Raw genomic sequence first — 21,269 nt, forward strand, 5'->3', positions numbered from 1 at the left:
AAAGAGTTACACCTCATGTGTGAGGACAGCAGAACTGTTCTTCGGTAGCCGGGAAATCAGTGTGATGTCGGATGTAAGCACTGCTGAAATTCTTACAATAAGCAGCTTTTTAAAAAGTATTCCTATTTTTAGAAGTCTCCATTTTGTCTGGTTTAGGTATTTATGGCTTTACATTTCTTTTTAGGCACATCACACCTGAAAAATTTTATGTGGAAGCTTGTGATGACGGAGCGGATGACGTACTTGTCATCGATCGCGTGTCCACAGAAGTCACCCTGTCAGGTATTTCACAGCCAGGGGCCGAGGCGGCTGGCAGGACTTTGTACCGAAGTTGCCGGTGTGGTCATTAAAGTAAACGCCGCAGGGGTGTGGCTCCCGGAGCTGCGGCAACCCCTGCCACCTCGTTTGATTTTTATGCATTCATCTCAGGCTTCCTCCATTTCATGAAAAAGGAGGAATCGGATTGAAAGTTTTCCCATCTGTAAGGCTTTAAAAACATAATTATCTCTTGACCCCGTTCCCTCATCTGTGCTCTAACAGGATTGGTTTTGTTGGTGTCTTACTTCCTTTCTAGCTGTAAGATTTAGGGTATTTGAGTGTAAGAAAGTTGTTTGAACATTAAGTGTGTGGAAATTTAACAGCTGCTTTTGATTTTGACAATATTCATGACCAAGAGGATAATTCAGTAAGTGGAAAATTATATATATATATATATGCCTAGATATGTGTCACTGACTAAAACTCACGTTTTAGGCAAGCAGTGTTCCTAAGCTGTATCTGTCTATATCTTGTCTGTCTCTCCAGTTATATTTTGGTTTTGGTTCTCTGGGGTGTTGAAAACAATTTTTTTTCCCGATGGTATGGAACACTGATTTCTGATTACATGCGAAATAATTTCGGTGACTAATGTACCAGGTGGTATCACATTTAGAATGTCATATTTCAGTTGTTTAAATATTCACCTCTACACAGAGTCCTCTGTATGTTTTTTAAGTATGATATTTGAGTAACCAAAGAGTAAGCGTTCAGTAAACAGTATATATCCTTTGAGTGGAGAAAGTGAAATATGAAAATACAGAGGATAGTAAAGTATAAGAAGGAGATGGCCATAAATTTCTATTTCCTTGGTTACCTGGTTATTTTGATAAGTACCATCCATAGTTTTTCTTTGACCAGATGGAATTAGAGGTCTGTTTTCACTTGATAATTTGGCATTACCTATATCTATTAGCTGGTAGCTGCTTTCTTGAGAGAGTGTGAGCCGGGGAGAGAGGGAGAGAGAGAGAGAGAGAGAGAGAGAGAGAGAGAGAGAGAAAATCTTAAGCAGGCTCCACAGTCAGCATGGAGCCCGATGTGGGGCTCGATCCCATGACCCCTGGCATCATGACCTGAGCTAAAACCAAGAGTCAGATACACAACTGACTGAGCCAGCCAGTCTCCCTTCAATTATTTTTGACCTTTCAGTGACATTTCTTTGTGGGTAGAGACCACAGACCCGTTTGAGGGGTCAAAGCTGAAGGTCATGAAGAGCTTGGACGTAGGAAGGACACCAAGTGGTCATCAGTAGACGTGAGGAGATAACTTGGACCTGAAGCCGGTGGTGATGAGGGGCTGACTCACTCACGCTCACTCTGCTAGTTGTTTCCTGTTGTTTTGTTTTCTTTTTTTAACTTTTGGGAATCCAGACCATTGCCATGAAAAGAGGGGTTTGTTTGTTTTTTCCCTCCATGAAAAACTAACATGTATTCTTGGGAATTACCTGTTTTATTGCTTTTGTACTGCAGTTAATGTAACTTAGAGCTCCATCAATCAATAGTACCTTAAGTTTATCAGATGATCTCTGTATATTCAGGATTTTCTCTAAGCTTTTCGGTGCGCTGCCCCATTTGTCATGTTTGGTCGTTGTGGCACTGCTGAGTAAATTGAATCACAGAGAAACAGAGGTGAATCTCAGACCTTATTCAGAATTACTTTGTTCAGGATAACAGGACGCGGATTGGCAGCGGTGTTTCAGAATGAGTTAGTTCTAGGATGGTAATTAAACTAGGACTGGAGGAAACATTGGGCAGCCCCCCCATGGCCGGCCCTGAAGGAAGCTGGGAATAGCTGTGTTTCCCTGTAGGCCTCGCCTCCTTTGTTCGCCCCTGAGGTGTGAGTCTGGCAGAGGGAAGAGAGGTGGATGTGGCAAAGTCAGTCCCTTGATGGGGAGGCCCGGCCTTCCCCGCTTCGGGGGCATCGTTCCCTAGACTTCTACAGGTGTGTTTTGTGAAACACCCAGGCTGAAAGTTGAATAATCATGAAATGAACCCTATCATCGAAGATGCTCTTTTACTAATAAGGGCGTTATTGGTAAAGTCACGGTTAATGGTGGTGCCTCCCTGCGCACCTGTGTTTCCTTCCTCCCTTGTCCCCTTGTCCCTTGGGTCTCGTCCACATTTGTAGAGGCGGACGGGCAGGTCTGTGCCTCCCATTAATGTCATGTTGAGATTAAATTCATGCCCCCCCCCCCTCCATTAACTTTCTAACTCTCTTAAATAGACAGGGACTTAAGTTTCTGGCAAGAAGTTGAATAAATCTGGTTGAAAAATGACCGTAGAAGTATCCCACGATTTACCTGATGGGGATCCTGAAGCATGTTACTTTGGGCACCTGACTCTAGACAGCAGAGGCCTTTACATGTCACATGGACATATGATTTCATATTTTGCCAAAATGGAGGTCTAACACCGATGAAGCACCCCTGCTTCCTTAGCACAAATCATTGTGCTTAGGAATCCTTAGCACAGTATTGACTGTGAAGTAACTTCTGAAATCAGATTAAATTTCCTTTTCTATCAGTGAGCTTTTTCTATGTGATTTTTCTTTTCTTTTCTTTTTTTTTTCTTTTAAAGTCAAGAAAGATATTCCTCCTTCAGCTGTCACAAGACCAATATTTGGTATCCTGGGCACAATCCATCTGGTGGCAGGTAAGAACATAAGCTAAGACGGGCGAAGAAGGTAATTAAACTGACACGGTAGAAGACGAAGGCACACTCCTGTTGTGCTCTAGGCAATAATGTAGGTCAGGTATTTGTCATTGATTTCGAGAAGTGACATATTCCAAATGACAGGTGGTTACATCTATCAGCCTGAGGTTCTGCTAAACAAAACAAAACAAAACAACCCACCGGTTTTGTTTTTGGTTTTATTTCAAATTTTTTTTTTTTTTTAACATTTATTTATTTTTGAGACAGAGAGAGACAGAGCATGAACAGGGGAGGGTCAGAGAGAGGGAGACACAGAATCTGAAACAGGCTCCAGGCTCTGAGCTGTCAGCCCAGAGCCCGACGCGGGGCTCGAACTCACGGACCGCGAGATCCTGACCTGAGCCGAAGTCGGCCGCTTAACCGACTGAGCCACCCAGGCGCCCCTGTTTTTGGTTTTATTTCAACTAGAGTTGAAATCCTTAGTCAACTAGACCTTTCCTCGTAAATTCTAAGAGTACTTAAATAAACATTTTCATGTGCTGATGGACCAGAGTGTTCTATACCATCAGTCCCATATCGAGGTTGAACGTGACATAGTGCATGTTGGAGAATATTACTTGGTTCTGAGTTACTAAGGAAAGTGATTTTGTTTATCTAAATGTCGTCTCATTGAACTTAAAAAAAAAAAACTCCTATACTGTCAGGCAGCGTGCTAGAGGTTGAGTTAGAGAAGATGCTGGGCCCTTTTGTCCTGCAGTTTACAGTCTAGTGAGAGATGCATGTAAGTAGGGAATTACCGCAGTACAGCGTGACTGGTTCTGGGAGAGAGTTGTACAAGGAAGACTTCAGGAAGGGCACTTGTGGGTAGAGCCTTGAACAGGGCTTCAAAATTAATTTCACGGTAAGAGCTTAGTTTGTTTTATTTGTGGGAGGAGGAGGTGGCCAGGATCACGGCCGGGGTTCACGGTGCTGCGATGGCCTCTTAATTCTGGACAGTTCACCTTTGTGATGTTGCAGTGACTGATTATATTGCCCCAGTACGTTTCTCTGCCATTTATACCGACTTCAAGGAGATAAGGGTGGTATAGACGGGACGTTATCTATCCTGCTGTGGTCCGATCTCATGACCCATGATGTTTAGCTCCGGACCGGGAAATGCATTAACAGAAGCCTCTATGCCTTGGGGATGGCGAGAGAGGGAAAGAAGTCTTTTACTCTCCATCTGTTAAGATCACTGCCTTTGCTTTTATTTTTTTGAGAAACAGTTTGACCTTTCAGTGGGAACTTTTCTAAATAATGTGCTGTTGTTTCTAGTCACAAATCATAAGATCCCTTTTTAAAAAAGTATGGGCTTTTTTATCTGTATGGCACAGTGAGGTCTCGCCCTGCCAGCCTTTAGAGTTTAAACAGTAAGGAGTTAGGCTACTTTTGGCTTTAGAGTTGCCTATTTCATATTTCTGTGTGTTTGGCTCTGCTTTTTGCAGGTAATTATCTAATTGTCATTACCAAAAAGACAAAAATAGGTGAATTTTTCAATCATGTAATCTGGAAAGCAACAGATTTTGACGTCCTTTCTTATAAGAAGACAATGTTGCACTTAACTGATATTCAGGTAAGAACTGGGGTCACTTACTAATTGCAGAACCGGAAGCAGTACCATGGGGGGGGAGGGGAGGGGAGGGCAGAACAAAGGATTTTGATGGATTTCTGTTAAGCCTAATTATTTAAGCAGCGCAGAGAGCGAGGTTCCCCTACATACCTTTATACCTAGCCATAAAATGTACTTTTTAAAAGTCCTTTGTATGTTTTATTGGTCTTTTTTTTTTTTTTAACTGACTCAAGCTCTTAAACTATGACCTTTCATATGTATAGAAAAGGACAAACAGAAAACGAATCTCTATCCAACAGCCAGATTTAACTTCGTATCCTTTCTGCCAAGAAATAAAATATGAGATGCCTTTGAAGTTCCGCTCACTCCATTTCATTCCCTCTTTGTCCGGAGAAAGCTTTCTTTGCTCTTAACACACGTGAATAGAAGTGTGTGTGTATATGCCCAGACAGCCCCCCTTTGCGCGATTCCCGTATGCCCGGATTGCAGTTACTGTGGCGTAGGAATACAGCCCCCCAGCAGCGCGGTCTACATTTCAGTTACCTTGGTATACGAACGAACAGATTCGTCCGGCAAAGATGGGAGTGCAAAGAAACAAAAAGCGGCAACTCTAGAGGTGAATTTCGGGGTGAACGTAAGAGGGGTGGAGAGGATGTGGCTGACCCTGGGAACGCCGGCCCTTGAGGAGGCTCTCGGCGCTCGGCCAGAAGTCTTAGTGAACGTGAACTTCTCCGTGTTCACGGGGAAGCTGTTGTGAAGAAAAGGTTGAGGGTGACCCAGAGGAAGCCATGCCGGCGAGAAACTTCACCCGGAAGGAACTCTCCGGGTGTCCCGTGACGTTGGGAGTGCAGGGATGAGGCGTGGGGAGCGGGCTCAGACTTGGAAAGGTGTAGGACGGTTGGCCAGGGGTAGAGGAGAGACTCTGCGTCATAGGTTTATGCGAAGAAGGTAAGCACCCTTCAAGCTACTCTTGATAGATGCTTTACAAGAAGGAAAACGTTTTTAATTTGCATCGTTTCTAATGTTTTAAGTTACAGGGTAACTAACTCACCGTGTTGTGTCCCTGGAATTACCGCCACATTGTGTGTCCACTCTACTGGAAGTAGAACTTAAAAAATTAAAAATAAACAAATTACAGTGTACTAAATATTAGCTTCAATACTTTTTCATTTCCCTGTACATTTATAACTTAGAGAGTTTTTAATGTTTTGGTAAAAAATTTTTAAAGCTCACATCACAATTACAATTTTTCCCATTGATTATTAAGATGGTTAAGGTGATCAACTTTAAGATCGCATGGTCATTCACAGTCCCACCCTCTCATGCAAAATCAAGATCACCTGTATTCATATTCAAACAGTATTTTTGCTTGAAGTCTTTTTTAAAAATTACACGAGTGGCATCACCCTGTTCTGGTTCTTGAAAATTACTTTTAAGTCAGTGCTATGTTTAGAGATTGACACTTACTGAGTGTTTGTCTAACTGTGATTTTATTTACAGTGTTTACTTTTTCAAAATTTTAACTTGTATTTTTAGTCCCAAGATTACAAAAATATTGGCTTCCAAAAGAAAACGTAGGATCCTAAAACATGTAACACATAACTCTCCCATAGTAGACATTTCTAAAAATGAGCCCCAGCACTTGCTGCCTTGTTGACTAAATCAGACTGTAGGATATGCTCCTATACTATAAACTTAAAATTTCTTTTTTACTAAATATGTTAATATATATTGACATATTCGTTTCCTGTAAGGCATGGTATTTAAGGCAATAGAAATGGTTGTATTTATTTAATAGCCCAATAACATTGACTTGAACAGTTTTTTCTTGTTGCTGTACTTGGTTTTCAGGCTGTGCAACTAATTTTCACATTGTTCACTGCATATAATTGGCTTAGAACTTTTGTTCTTAAAAAATAAAAAAAGATATGAACCCATATTCAAAATTTCATAGTATGTAGGTTTGTAACATGCACATTAACATGTTAATCGTTTGATAGTCCTCAAACATTACCAAACATCAGTTGTTTTGTAAAACAAGGATAAAAATATACGTCAATCTGGATATTCATTGGGAAAGTCACCTAAGATAATTATCAGAAAGTAAAGATGAGTATTATTTTTACTGGACATTTCTTTTTCAGATCTTTGCATTAAAAAAAAGAATTTAATTCCCTTCCAGCCCAGTGAAGTTTCGTAGGAATGAGGACGGTTATTATTCCCTTGTTATTTACTCGCTGTGTTATTTGGCCTCTCGTGAGTTTATGTTTTTCATTTGTCAAATGAGGGTAATAACACTAGCCCAGCAGGGGTGTTACGAAGAGGGAAGAATCTGTCTCCAAAAAGTCTGGCAGGAGGTCATAACCTGAGGCGGTGGTGTTGTGTTAAAATAACTTGTGCCCTTTAGAGTCAAGACTGAAGGATACCGAGGCCAGGAGTTCGACCCAGTCATCTAAGGTAACAACACCCTATGCTGTTTATCGAACTTCCTCCGTGTCAGGAAGTGGCCTCAGTCCTGGGGGACGGTGAGCATCGTCCTCCCTGCCAGTCCTTATGCCGGTGACAGTTAACAGGGCCGCACTTAATGTTTCTGGCAGATTCCTTTTCAAGTATGAGACAGACTGATATATTTCTCCCTTTTGTTTATAGTTACAAGATAATAAAACTTTCCTAGCGATGTTAAACCATGTCCTGAATGTGGATGGGTTTTACTTCTCAACGACATATGATTTGACCCACACCTTGCAGCGGCTGTCCAACACGAGCCCAGAATTCCAAGAAATGAGTCTTTTGGAAAGGGTAAGCTTTGTCTTCAGTTATTTTTACTTATTTTAGGGTTCTTAAAAATGTGTTTATTTTTGTTTTTTGAGTTCTTTTCTTTTTTAAAAAATGTTTATTTTGAGAGAGAGAGAAAGTGAGCACAAGTGGGGGAGGGGCAGAGAGAGAGAGAGAAACTTCCAGCTAACAGTGCAGAGCCCCACAGAGGGCTAGGTACCATGATCCTGGGATCGTGGCCTGAGCCGAAATCAAGAGCCAGATGCTCAACCAGCTGAGTCACTCAGGTGCCCCTTGGGGTGTTTTTTTTTTAAGGGGCATATCTCTATTTCATCCATAAAAATGCTTATTGATTTTTCTCAATCCTGGCTGTGTCAGGATCCTGTGTGGGGTTGAAAACATACCACGTTCTCAGTATCCATCACAATAGCAAAGTCGGGATCCCAGAATCTGAACGTGTTACGCAGACAGGATTGAGAACCACCGGTGTAAAGTATTCAGAAATCCAGTCTAAACAGACATGTTGGTAGTTTCCTGGCTCTCAGTGTTGGGTAGTAGAACGGTTGTTCATGTTAACAACATAATTATATTAAAAAGTTAATGTTCCAGCAGGCAGCGTTCTTTCTGCAGTGCTGTCATTTGCAGTTTTTGCAACTAGAAAAGTAAGAACTTACTGATTTAAGAGCTTGAAAAATACCTTTTTAAGGTGGAGTTTTTTGTTGTTTTGCCTTTTTAAAAAAAATTCTTTTTTAATGTTTTCTTTGAGAGTGCGTACATGGGGGGGGTGCAGAGAGAGAGAGAGAGAGAGAGAGAGAGAATCCCAAGCAGGCTCTGTGCTTTCCACATAGAGCCTGACGTGGGGCTTGATCCCACGAATCATGAGATCATGACCTGAGCCAGAATCAAGAGTCGGACACTTAACCGACTGAGCCACCCAGGCGCCCTGCCTTTAATTTTTTAACCTGAGTGTATCTTTAAAAGTAGGTCTCAAATGATATCAACCTAAAATTCCTGCTCTTCAGGAACCTGGATAATTGCTGCCTTGATTTTTTTTTTTTTTTATTTTTATTAATAAACCTTAGATGTGTTTAGGGAGCAGACAGAATTTAAAAGGTTGCTGTCTTACCTGTTAGGTTAGACCATATGAAATTGCCAGTAATTGATCATTTTTGACCAATAAAAATGATAATTTCATATAGTTCAGCCTAAATCAGTACTTTAGTTGGTTCTTCTAAGATATTATATTCTAATCTAGTAAAATCGTATGTAGGCTTGGATGCAAATTCAGATGTAAGCTAAGCAATCGTGAAATTTGGCTTTTAACCACAGAGGCTGTTGCTTTTAGAAGGAGTTGCTCTGTCACATTCTCCATCTGTTTATCAAATGTCTCTGGGATACCTGCTGTGTACCAGGCACTGTACCAGCCAGTGGGGACACAGAGGGAAAAGGACGGCCCCTCGTGGGAGCCTGCAGTCTCCTGGGGAAGCACAGGTCCGGGCAGTCACAGAACAAGGAACCATAGCTGTCATGGAGCCATGTACCCAAATGGGGTGGCTTCCGAGGGAAACGTGGGTCTCCCTGGGTCTGGGGGAGTTGGGGATGACTGCAAAGGAAGGTACTCTTGAGCGGATGCTGAATAGGCCTTGTTGGTCAGGGGACAGCGGGAGAGGGAGGGTTCCAGGCGGGGATGGTGGCGGTACTGTTGCGAAACTGAGAGGGAAGCCATCTCACGTGTTGGGAAGTGAACTTGTCAGCTACTCAGAGTCCATTAAAGTCAACGCAGGAAATCGTGAGAGTGACAAATGAACCATATAGACCTTAAACATTGTATCTAACTTAAAACATAAAATTTTACCCTGGTCCATTTTTTGATATAGGACTATAAGCTTTTCTTCATTTGGGGTTCCTCGATTCCTGCGTAAAGTACATCCTTAACACTTTCCAGTTTGAGTCTGTAAAGATTCGGACACCCGCAGAGTGATCCGTTGGCAGAATCCTGTAGATTCTGTTTCTCTACCTGCCGCCCCTCTGGATCCAACAGCAGCATTATTTTAGCAGCTTGCCTTTTACCACTTTCAATTCCATATCGTTCAGCTGTACATCTATAAAAAGTAGTTTGTTCTTAAGCCCTATTTCCTTGATGTGTAAGACATTTAGTTAATTTTGTAACAATGAATAACAGGTACAGCGGGAACACGGCGATCGGGGCACACGCCTGAACCTGGGAGGTGTGTGCTGAGCGAGGCTGGGTGCGGCTGACTGCCAGAGCCCCCCACCCCCACCCCCCACCTCCTGGGGACGCGGTTGTAGAGGGGCAGGGACAGTGCCAGCGCTGTGTTTTGTAAAGAGAATGGAGAGAATCAGTTAATCCACTGCGTTGCTGAGGGGACCTCTTCTGCAGTTATCGTTTGAAAGAGTGGCCAGAGATGCCCTCAGGGAGTTGATGGAGGGGCTGGCAGAGGTTTGTTCTTCAGGGGACAGCGAGCTGGGAATCTGAAGGATTCCCAGCAGCCAGGAGACGGGTCCCATTCGAGAGCTCCTGCCCGGCAGCATGCGGAGGGAAGGGTGGGGAGGGCAAGGCTGAGGCTGGAGGTGGGGTGGGGGAGGCTGTTGTGGTGGTTAGATTGGAGTCAACTGTTGGCCAGGGCAGTGGGAGCAGAGATGCAGGAGATAGGGTGGATTTGGAAGAGATTTAGGAGGACTTGGCAGTTGACTACAGGTAAGAGAAGGACAGATTCCAGAGGACGCATGCGTTTTTCTCTGGGCCCGCATCGCTGGCCTGAGCCGGGGAGACCTGAGATACCCCGAGGAGGGGCGGATTTGAGGGGAGGTTCTGCTTGGCCGGTCAACGAGACCTGCGTGTAGCCACCAGGTGGAGACATAGATCGTTTCATAGTTTTCTCTCCGTAGAAACTCAGGTTGGCAGGAGACATTTTATTAATTTTAAATCTTCTCTCTCAGGCAGATCAGCGGTTTGTATGGAATGGTCATCTTCTAAGAGAACTTTCTGCGCAGCCAGAGGTGAGGTCTGCTAGATGAAACCTGCTTGTCGTAGTCCAAGTTTTAATTGAATACGTATTACAAAATGGCTGCCTAATCACTAGGGATTTTAGTCAACACTTCTCACTGAACTCACTTTATAACTTACAGCCTTTGACAGGTCTACCCCCTCCCATTTTCTGGTTTGAAGAAGCCCAGTTAATTTACTCTGATCTCCTACAGAAGCCTTAAAAGAGAAAAAATACTTGCATAAAAATGCATTGCTTTCTATGAGTAAGAGAGAGAGAGAGAGAGAGAGAGAGAGAGAGAGAGAGAGAATGGGCCTTGGTGGGTGAGTGATGGGAAGTGAGGGGCCCCAGGAGGTCCCTGGGAAAGTGAGAGCTCTGCGTTGGTCTTCAGTCATCCAGGAGAGACACGCACAGATGTCACCTTCCTCTGTCCTTCGTTCGTGCACATGCGGTGTGAACGGGGAAGCCCAGCCAGGAAGCATAGCATATTGAATCTGGGTACATAGGTTTGCCCAGTGTCTTTGCTTCTTGGCATTTGCTGTGCTTTTTTGGAAGAGGCATATGAGCTTCCAGCAGTTAGCAGGGGTGTCTCTTTTCCCTGGAGCAGTCGAGTCGTCCTCAGCAAAGAGGACGGGACAGGGGATAAACCTCCTGCAGCTTCACGTAGCTTTTTAGCGTTCCAGAATCTGAACACTTAGGCCCAAATGATCGTATCACGTTCTTAAACGTTTTTTAATTGAAAAGACAAGGGGACATTAGAGACATTTTTTTTCTTTAAATAGAAAGTTATCCCTAAGCTTCATACCTGGTTGTATTTGCATGTTACCTCCGTGACGTGCAAATATTTTTGTATAGTATGAAAATATTTTATGTAGCACCTTTTTGTTTATTTTGAAAGCATATTTATTCCTAAATGTAATGTGTCTCTTCATTTCAGGTCCACCGGTTTGCTCTTCCCGTGTTACATGGCTGTATCCTTACATAGCGTCGCTCCTCGGTTAATGTGGCAGTCTTTATGTCAGTATTTTTCATGGGGCAGATTTAGGAACAATCCCAGTTGTATGAGGAAAGCATTTTAGGATTAATCGAAATTGCTTTTGATAACAAAATCAAACCGCCATTAACATAAAAAAATCTTAGAATAGTGGTTATACATGGGTCCCCTTCCTTTTTTCTTTCTTTTTTTTTTTCTAATGAGCTCTTTAGACTGAATTATTCTCTCTGTTCAAGAATTCTGGGGCTGGCGGTTTATTTTTTTCAACGTTTTTTTTTTTTTTTTTTTTTAATTTATTTTTGGGACAGAGAGAGACATAGCATGAACGGGGGAGGGGCAGAGAGAGAGGGAGACACAGAATCGGAAACAGGCTCCAGGCTCCGAGCCATCGGCCCAGAGCCTGACGCGGGGCTCGAACTCACGGACCGCGAGATCGTGACCTGGCTGAAGTCGGACGCTTAACCGACTGCGCCACCCAGGCGCCCCAAGGGCTGGCGGTTTAAAGAAGGAGTACGCACACTTTGTTTTGCCTTCATTCGATTTTGTCTTCGATTTTGTCCCAATAAACGAAGTAGTTCAAAGAGTAGTTTGAGCCTGGCTATTAAAAGGAAGACTTCCCCTTCCCCTTAAAAAAGTTAGATTGAGGAACTAGGGTGACCAGCGATGTGGAGAGGAGAACGAACATGAAAAATTATATTGGTTATGTGAAATGACGAATCCTTGAGAATAGTTGCTACACAAAGAATAATGCTCACCGGGGAAGGTCTGCGCACATGCAGAATTAATCATGATTATCCAATTGTAAGTTCATTTTATATTTTTTTAATATTTACTTATTTTGAGAGAGAGCGAGTGTGTGCTCACGGGGCAAGGGCAGAGAGAGAGGAACCCAAGCAGGCCCTGCCCTGTCAGCGCAGAGCCCGATGTAGGGTTCAGTAGCAGGAACAGCAAAATCATGCCCTGAGCCAAGATCAAGAGTCGGCTTAACTCTCAACCGACTGCGCCACCCGGACACCCTGTTGGTTCACTTTAAAAACTTACCAGCGACATCAGGATTAAAATAGGGAAGCAAAGTGAGCTGCCGTTAAAGGAGAAGTCTGCCACTGAGTGCCCATAGTCAGCACTGTGATTTCCCTGCAGAAACGGAGGTGATCTTTGTATCAGGTACCCCCAAGAAGTTTACTAAGGAAACAGTCTGGGGTTTATATGCTCATTACGTTAACATGATGTCTTTAAATTATTCTTGTTATACTTAAAGCAGAAAAAGTTTGGAGGAAACATTTTTCACAGTTGTGGGAGAATAAAAATCAGAAACTCTGGGGATAAAAGCTCTTGTTTACTCGGTGTCTGTGCCCCCTCCCCTTCCCCGGAATATTTCTAAGTTCTCCTAAAACTAAAATAAACAACATATCTAGGTAGTGCTTTTAGGGGTTTGGGACAGGTGTGTGTGTGTGTGTGTGTGTGTGTGTGTGTGGTGTGTGTGTTTCTAAAATGAGATTGTGAATGGACAGATGGACAGCAATATCAGATGAGATTACTTTTTCTGGGTGATTTTAGAAACAGCCTATCCGCTTATTTAGCTTTAAATCTAAAGCTTTAAATTCGCCTTTGTTTAATGCAGTTTCAGTGTTTGACATGCATGGAGAGAGAGAGGCGGGAACAGAGGCCTGGAGGCAGGAAAGGGGGAGGTGGGAGCCACTCTGGGGAGGAGCCGAATCCAGGTTATGCCCGGCCTTGTGGGCTTTGCACTGTAACCGTGACAAGAAACTTGGGGTTCGCCGAGAGGACTGGCATGGTGAGACGGTCACTGCGACGGAGACAGAGAACAGGCCAAAGGCGGCCATGGGAGGATACAGGGGATAATTGGGAGACAGTTGCAGTAATCCAGGTGTGAGAGGTCGTGGTACCCGGGACCAGGACGGTAACAGTGACAGTGGTGGAGGTGGCCAGGTTCTAGAACCTTCTGACAAATTGTACGTGGGGAATGCAAGAAGGGGGTTTAGCATGAATCCGAGGTCCGTGGCCAGAGTAAGTGGAAGGGAGCCCTCCTCTGGAGTGTGGAAGAGCCTGGAGGCGGGAGGGAGGCCAGAGGGTCCGGAGTCCCATTGGGACGCGCTGAGCTTGAGGTCTGTGTGGCTTCTAAGTAGGGGTGTCATGGAAGCAGATGGATTCGGGGACTGGCCTCTGCGAGGGAAGTTCACGTTCGAGATGTAAATTTGACAGTCCTCTGGGCACAGACGGCATTTAAAAAGCCACAAAGCTGATGAGCTCATCGAAGGAATATGTGTAGAGAAGAGAAAAGGTCTTGGAGAAACAGAGAAGGTGGCCTGAAGGGAGTTCTAGAGAGCGAGGAAATGCTAGAGCCACGGACTGTAGGCCTCAGTGAGCACAAAGGGCCTGTGGAGTGGGGGCGTCAGTGTGAGGGAGCGCGAAGGGTGGGAGAAATGAAAATGAAGCAGCCAAGGCCAGTGAGGAAGAGGGGACCACGCAAGTGAGCGCGGGGTCCCCGAAGCAAGTGAGAAGACCGTCTGCAGGCACGGGGGTCGTCGGGTGCTGGTTGGTCAAATACGGGCATTCGAGAGGGACCTTACGTACCTGCTTCCCCCACTCTCCTCCCCAAATGGGAGATGTTACCAGCTGCCGACGAGAAGGATTTGGAGAAGGGGAAAACGGAAGAAGGTGAGAGCACAGTCACACGCTGCAGTGACGTCCGTGAGCGTGTGACAGGTGGAGGCTAGTGCCCCGGCCCTCTGCCATTGTGGATGGGAAGCAGACGTGTGTACGCGGGTGCTAGTTGGCAGACAGGTGTGGTGGGAGCACGTGGGCCTGGCTCTCATTCCCCCAGAGGAACAGGAAACAGTGGTGTGAGTGGAACGAGAGAGGATTGTTGCAGGCTGAGAAAGTGTGGCATGGGCACCCGAGTGGCAGTGGATGGCCCGGGGCGGAACTCACTGATAAGGACCGGAAGGAAGTAAATGTATTCACGTGGTAGAAGTTATATCATGGTGATGAGATGCTGTATGGTTTTTACTTTCTCGTTTCTTCCGTGCTCTCTGGATTTTCTAAAGTGTATGTAGATTTGTCTTGTAATCAGAGGAAATGATTCATAAAGCAGTCAGTCGTATTCTATGCTACGCTTAGTTCTCTAAGGGCAGGCTCCTGTCTGACTCATCTTTGTGCCCTGGCCCGAAATAGGGAATGGGTGAATGAGGGAAAGAATAAATACTGCCTCGGATTCTTCTTCGGTGCTGTGGGTTCTAAGGAAAAGTGAATTGGGAGCTCAGGATGAGTCAATGTTACGTCTGATGGTATCAGATCAAAGAGAGGGATGAATCATTAGGAATTCATACCGCTCGTGTCCCTCAGTACCATCATTTTGAAAGTGACTTGGCATTCTCTTGTGAACTTACCAGAACTTCCCCTATGCCTACGCAGTAGGTTTATACCAGGAGGTGTTTACGGGAGTGTTCACAGCACCACTTACTAACCTAACGTGAGTTCCGTCAAAGAAGAGTTAGGGCTTTCGTAGTGTGGTCCTTACAGATGGCGCAGGGCACTGAGGGGGAGGGGACTACTGGCTCACGCGGTCCCAGCATGAATCTTGGGAACCTACTGGTGGAAATAAGGGCTGAAGTTTATCAAGAACGTGGTGCTTTTTTATAAAACTCAAATATAAGCAGGCCATGTGTTCTTAAGTCATGGTCGCGGGTGGTGAAATTAAGGCAGGATGGAGGGGTGCCTGCGTGTCTCAGGTGTCCAACTCTTGATTTCGGCTCAGGTCATGAGCTCGTGGTTCGTGAGATCGAGCCCCACGTCAGGCTCGACATGTCTCACGTCTGTGCTGGCAGCGTGGAGCCTGCTTACTTCTGGGCAAGAAGATACTTGGATGAGTTGGAGAAGGAACAGATAATTAGACTCAGGGTTTCGGTACTGTTCTGAAGTTGGACAGTAAATTCGTAGATAATTTGAGTCAAGTTACATGTTAAGAAAGTGTTACCTATAAAAAAGAAGCATGGGGCAAACCCAAATAAATGAGGAAGGAAGGAAGATAAGGCCGTTGAGACGATGAAAGAAGCCTGTCTTTCTGTTACCCGTACAGACAGATGAAGCATTGGTAGAGACCAAGAGTCAGAGTCGTCCTTTAGAGAACTTGGCACTTCCTGATACAATCAGATGACAAGTATAGCCCGTGGCCTGGCAGTGCCGTCCCCACGTCCGGATGCAGGGACGTTTGCTGCCCCACCGATGCCAGCTAGAACCGGAAGCGGCCTGGACAGTAGGACGGACAAGCCAGTGCAGCCAGTAGGCACGCGGTGGATGGAACACGGCCGTAGCAGCAAGCGAGCCGCACGCGTGTTGTGGAACAGATACGGCGAGCCCGGAGAGCATACGCAGGAGAGTTCCTTTTATGTGAGAAGGGTTAAAAACTATCCGCCTCAACCACGGATCGCTCGGTGCAGAGCTAGAAAGACCAGCGAGGGAGTGATGGGCTGAGTGGGTGGTGGTCCTCACTTGGAGGGCGGGACGCAGGGGAGCTAGATGCAGGGGGGGTGACTGACCGCTCTGGGTGCTTGGGGGTGCCGGGGGCACACGCGTGGGTGGGCGTGTGCGTGTATGTGATGGTTTTTGTGACGCTCAGACATCCTTCACTGCGATCGGCCATGTTGGCCAACTCTAAGCATACGGTTCAGTGAGTGGCATTTCATTCATAATGAGAAACGAAGAGCATCAGACCATCTCCTTCAGCCCAACCGCAAGTCCTCTGTCCCTGAGGCAGTAGCTCCCCAGACATGGCTGTTTTTGTAAATACCTCGATACACTGTGTATTTTTTTCTCTTTATTATATCTCCTAATAACCCCGTTTTAACGGAAGAGGTCCGCCCTCTCCAGAAGCTCCTTCACCTTGGCCGTGAGGTGGAGAGGCCCGTGCCTTGGGAGTTTGCAGGGGTGGAGGCCTCTGCACGGCCGAGCGGGAGCGAGCGAGTGTCCAGCACGTGCCATTGCTGGGTTTGTTGGGGACACAGTTTTTATGTTAGGAAAAGCTTTTGAGGGAGCTGCTCTCTTTCCATCTTCCGTTTCACTTTTCCTGTTTTAAGGAAAAAGTAGAGTCAGAGTGTGTTGGTGGATAATCCTTCATTCACAGTTTGATCTGTAAATCTTCACGGGCTTACCGTTGTGGGTACTTTATATTCGTAATTAACGAATAGGACGTATTTTTGTTTTTCTTTCAAATTGCAGTAGCCAGGTCCCCCCTCCCCCCCCCCCTTTTTTTCCCCCATTTCTTACTTGAAGGCAAAACTATTTTAAAGTTAGGTTTTTCATTCAGGGTAGGTTTTTTGGTGATGTGGGTAATACTTTACTTTTAGAAAGCGGCTGAGGCTAGCAGGGAAAGGAAATCATATTATTTAAATAGAAACAGTGTAATGAACCACTTAAACATACTGTCTGTATGTCCTTGTATATAGGCTTGCTGACTTGACCAAACTTCACAATTGAATAGTACAGTGCTAAAGGCTCGTGAATATTCACGAAGAACGCCAAAAGAATGCATATTTTTCACCCTTTTTTCTCCTAAAGATGGAGTCGTTCTGGCTAGGGTAAATAGACTCAAATGTCACCTGGAAATAATGCATATGATTTCTATAAATGTTATATTTTTCTTAATGGAGCTAAGTTATTACTATGCACTCGTGTTCTATTAACGGAAAATACTTTGATTGGATTCTCATCTCGAGGAGGAGTTGTTTCAGAGCTGGTGTGCGCTATTATGTAAGAGGTGAGGTTAACTTTGTCAGCGTGATTCAGTACCGGGTGGTATCTATCCCTCATCAATGTTTTGTCCCACGGTGACTCAAATGTAACCTTTTGTATTCTGTTTTCATCATCATTTGATAACCTCACTAAATATTTATCTCCTGCTTCATTATAATAATTAGGTAGGTCTTCTGGGCTTTACCCCAGCTACTGTAGTTACAGTGGAGATGTTAATGAGACCCTGTAGGCTGCTTCTTACCGCTTTGAGAGGAATTGTTCATGTTATTTGCCGGATGTCTGAAAGCCAGCTGGACTCTGAGTAGTTTTCAGTAACCTAAACTCATGTCAGAAAGTATTTTCTCCTAATTGCTTTTGGCTCCTTTGCATGCATAAAGCTAGACCTTTGACCTTATGCCTGCAACTTTAAAGATTTACGTTTGGAGCCTTTAGCCCCTAGGGTTTGTAGTAGCAACATGCTAATTTGCTTAAACCAAGCTTTTAAAAGCTGCATTGAAAATTAGGGACATTACGAAAAGGAGTTTCTCTGACTCGTCTTATTTATTTATTTTTTTTTATAGGCCAGGCTATATCGGAATGAAATCCTATGGACCATTAGATAAATTGCAGAAGTTTTAGGCCAGGAAGTTGTCAAGGTTATTCCCTTATTACGGGTGAAATAGCAGAAGAAAGGCACTTAGTAAGTGACCTGGCCAAGATCGCAGAACCAGAATTGGAGTTAGCGACTCCTTCCTGAGTAGATTGTTTTGGACGGAGACGTATGTTGAATTAAAAATTTTGAGCAAGTAATGTATTCACGTAGTTCAGGTATCAAAAAGTATACACATATATGCAGCAAAAAACATTTCTCATTTTTTGAGCCCGTCCACTCGATATTCCTCCACTACCAGCCAATCAGTTGTTAGTTCCTGTTTATCCTTCCAGATCATTTTTACGCTGTTACGGTTGTATGTTCTCCTTCTCCTCTTATAGACATTGATTGTATGCTCTGCCCGTTTTCTTGCACCTTGTTTTTTTCTGTTTTTTAAATCCATATGTCTTAGAAATCTTTTCATAAAGGTCTGCCTCCCTTTCTGTCTCTCTCCTTCCCTCCCTGCACCCTAACCCCTCCATGCACACCAACCTCACTCTCATTTCTAAAAATATTCCTTGATGGGAATTACGGAAAGAACCAAGTATACGATGCTTCTGACAAGTAATTTTAGCAGGTATTGAGTTCTTAAAAAAAAAAAAAAAAAAAAAAGAAAAAGCCGGGAGGCACGCCTGGCTGGCTCATCGGTGGAGCAGGCGACTCTTAATCTTGGGGTCATGAGTTCGAGCCCCGTGTTGGGTGTAGAGATTACTGAAAAATAAAATCTTAAGAAAAAGTGTTGAGAAAACATTTCACTGCCAATTTGATTCAGTAATTTTGTCCCCATCAATATTAACAAAAACAGCTACCTCACCTCAAAATGTTGTTTGATAAATAGATCAAATAGAAGGGACATTAAGAAATATCTGAGGTGGTTAAAAATAGATCCGATAGGATATTAAGAAATATCTGAGGTGGTTAAAAATCTATTGATTAAAAAAAAATTTTTTTTTAATGTTTATTCATTATTGAGAGATAGAAACTGAGCATGAGCAGGGGAGGGGCAGAGAGAGGGGGAGACACAGAATCTGAAGCAGGCTCCAGGCTCCGAGCTGTCAGCACAGAGCCCGACGCGGGGCTCGAACTCACCAACCGTGAGATCATGACCTGAGCCGAAGTCGGACGCCCAACCGACTGAGCCACCCAGGCGCCCCAAATCTTTTGATTTCTTAATGATAACTTGGTAATTTGAGTTCAACACTAGCTTGAAAGTTGCCTTTACAAGCTTTTCATAATGAAAATAGCGTATGTAAACAGGATTGTACAGGAAGGTTTCAGGTAATCGGATGGACTAACTAATGTCAAGACTAAACGCTTTGGAGCAATGCTTTTCAAACTAGGCTTTGTGGGTATGTTCATGAAGTTACAGGGGTTCTGGCACCATAGAGGTTTTGTGTTTTCATTTTGATAATTAAAATCATTGTAAACGCTTGTTGGACCCTTTGCATTATTACAATGAAATACTGTCAACCTGATGACCCACATTTGCATTTGCTATTGTAACTTTCAAAATAGTTTTTTTCAAACTGGGATCTATGGACATACTTTCAGGGGTCCTTGAAAATTTGATTTTTAAAAAAAAATTTTTTAACATTTATTTATTTTTGAGAGAGAGAGACAGTGTAAGCAGGGGAGGGACAGAGAGAGAGGGAGAGACACAGAATCTGAAGCAGGCTTCAGACTCTGAGCTATCAGCACAGAATCCGACATGGGGCTCGAACTCACGAACTGTGAGATCACGACCTGAGCCGAAGCTGGACACTCAACTGACTGAGCCACCCAGGTGCCCCAGAGAATTTGTTTTTTCTTGAAAATATTTCTCAAGTTTGAAGGACGCTGTTTTAGAGGAATTGTGTATGTACAAACAACTGACACATTAGTGACCCACTTCACCTGTTTATTGATAGGTCATTAATACCCCCCTTAAGCCTGTTCAAAGGAGTGAGCCGCTGGTAGCTTTCTGATCATGGACCATGTGTATGTCTGAAATTTATTTTTACGAGTACTTTCTCACTAACTAGAGTCGACTTAATTCCTTCCAAGTTAAACTGGATGTGTTTCTTACGTCATAAATATCGTTAACTTTAACTTTTTTCCAATTCAGGAATTGATTCTGAAGGCCATGCAGCCAACTTTGTAGAAACAGAACAAATTGTGCACTACAACGGGAGCAGGGCTTCTTTTGTGCAGGCAAGTGGCAAGTGGATGTGTCTGTGAGGCAGCCCGCCAGCTGCTGCTTTTGCTTGGATCGTAATCTTCTGCGCTGTTGTTGAAATTGCCCTCCTCCTTGCTGCTTTTTAAAGCGGCACCATCGGGTCGGCTTTAGCTCAAGCGGTTACTTCGCGTGTGGTTACCAAACCTTACAACCCTCTCGTTGGGGTTCGAGACCCGCGGGTGCTTTCTGACCCTATAAAAAAAAATAAATAAATAAAAAAAATAAAGCGGCACCATCTACAATGTGGAAAACGTTCACTCAGTACAAGCTACTCCATTAACCTGGCACTCACCTGCCCTTGAATTGAATCCCGAAGGAGAGGGGAGGGGAGGAGATTCAAAGGTTACGGAAGGGGAGCCGCCTATCGGCCCCGCCCTCCAGACTTCAAGGCGCTGGTGATGGGGCCCCTGCCCGTGTGATGGCTTTTCCCACCCTGCACTTCTTCTTGGGACAGCCTGTCTCTTGTTGTCTCCTTGTGGGGTCATGGGTCATTTGCTGCTCCAGAGGAACAGCAGTGGCTCTCAGGCTATTCACAGGTTCATGAACTACTCATTGGGGAATGAATACAGCAGTTTTCTGGTTTGATCATAATACCATATTCTGTAAGACATAACTAAGTTTTACTTGTAGATAAATTGATTTATTTTAGAGGTTAGGGGAAACAGAACTGTTTGTTGCCCAGGGACCAGGTACATAAAACCAAGGAGAAAAAGTCCTTTCCGAATACATTCCGACAAAATAGGAACTCGGGGAGTAGGCAAGTTCACGGACTCTTTCATGGTTGTAGGTTGTATTTAATTTTTTTTCCTTTGTAGTCAGTGACACACACGCGCCCCTGACAGTAAGTTAGCTGAGACAGTAAGTTAGCGGAGACAGGTGTGTGTGTGTGTATTTTCATATTTTCATATTTCTCTCTCTTTTCTTTTAGACTCGAGGATCGATACCACTTTTCTGGTCTCAAAGACCAAATCTCAAGTACAAACCGCTACCGCTGATCAACAAAGTAGCAAATCATGTGAGCATCTTCTGTGCTTTTTTCATTGGCTAAAAATAGCTGAGTGGCATCATAGTTTGCATGTGGAGCACATATTTATTTCTTGCACGTCGGAATTCAGCATCTCTGCCGCCTCTTTCCTGGGTTCTGGCGCCCAGTGAACCTCTGACCCACAGGCTGTAGGGACGGCCTGTTGGAAATGCAGAGAACACGCTGATCGAACGGGATGGCAAATTTAGATTTTTGAGCTCTCGTAACATTTGCCGCTCCGTGCTGTTCCGAGTACCTAGTGTATTTATTCTGTT

The 21,269-nt window shown here is 44.2% G+C and overlaps 1 protein-coding gene across 1 annotated transcript in view; it reads left to right on the forward strand.

Annotated features, from left to right (window-relative positions):
* Positions 1 to 207: 207 nt before the first annotated feature.
* Positions 208 to 21,269, forward strand: part of SACM1L (SAC1 like phosphatidylinositide phosphatase) — a 43,142-nt gene continuing 22,080 nt past the window's right edge. Inside the window, exons 1-8 of the mRNA XM_049642567.1 lie at positions 208 to 282; positions 2,892 to 2,966; positions 7,225 to 7,374; positions 10,312 to 10,371; positions 11,296 to 11,329; positions 17,027 to 17,128; positions 19,860 to 19,945; positions 20,899 to 20,985. Coding sequence (XP_049498524.1) covers positions 208 to 282; positions 2,892 to 2,966; positions 7,225 to 7,374; positions 10,312 to 10,371; positions 11,296 to 11,329; positions 17,027 to 17,128; positions 19,860 to 19,945; positions 20,899 to 20,985 — 669 coding nt within the window. The remainder of the gene's footprint in view (positions 283 to 2,891; positions 2,967 to 7,224; positions 7,375 to 10,311; positions 10,372 to 11,295; positions 11,330 to 17,026; positions 17,129 to 19,859; positions 19,946 to 20,898; positions 20,986 to 21,269) is intronic.

Source organism: Panthera uncia, chromosome A2, assembly GCF_023721935.1.
Source record: "Panthera uncia isolate 11264 chromosome A2, Puncia_PCG_1.0, whole genome shotgun sequence".
In the NCBI taxonomy this organism is placed as follows: Eukaryota; Metazoa; Chordata; class Mammalia; order Carnivora; family Felidae; genus Panthera; species Panthera uncia.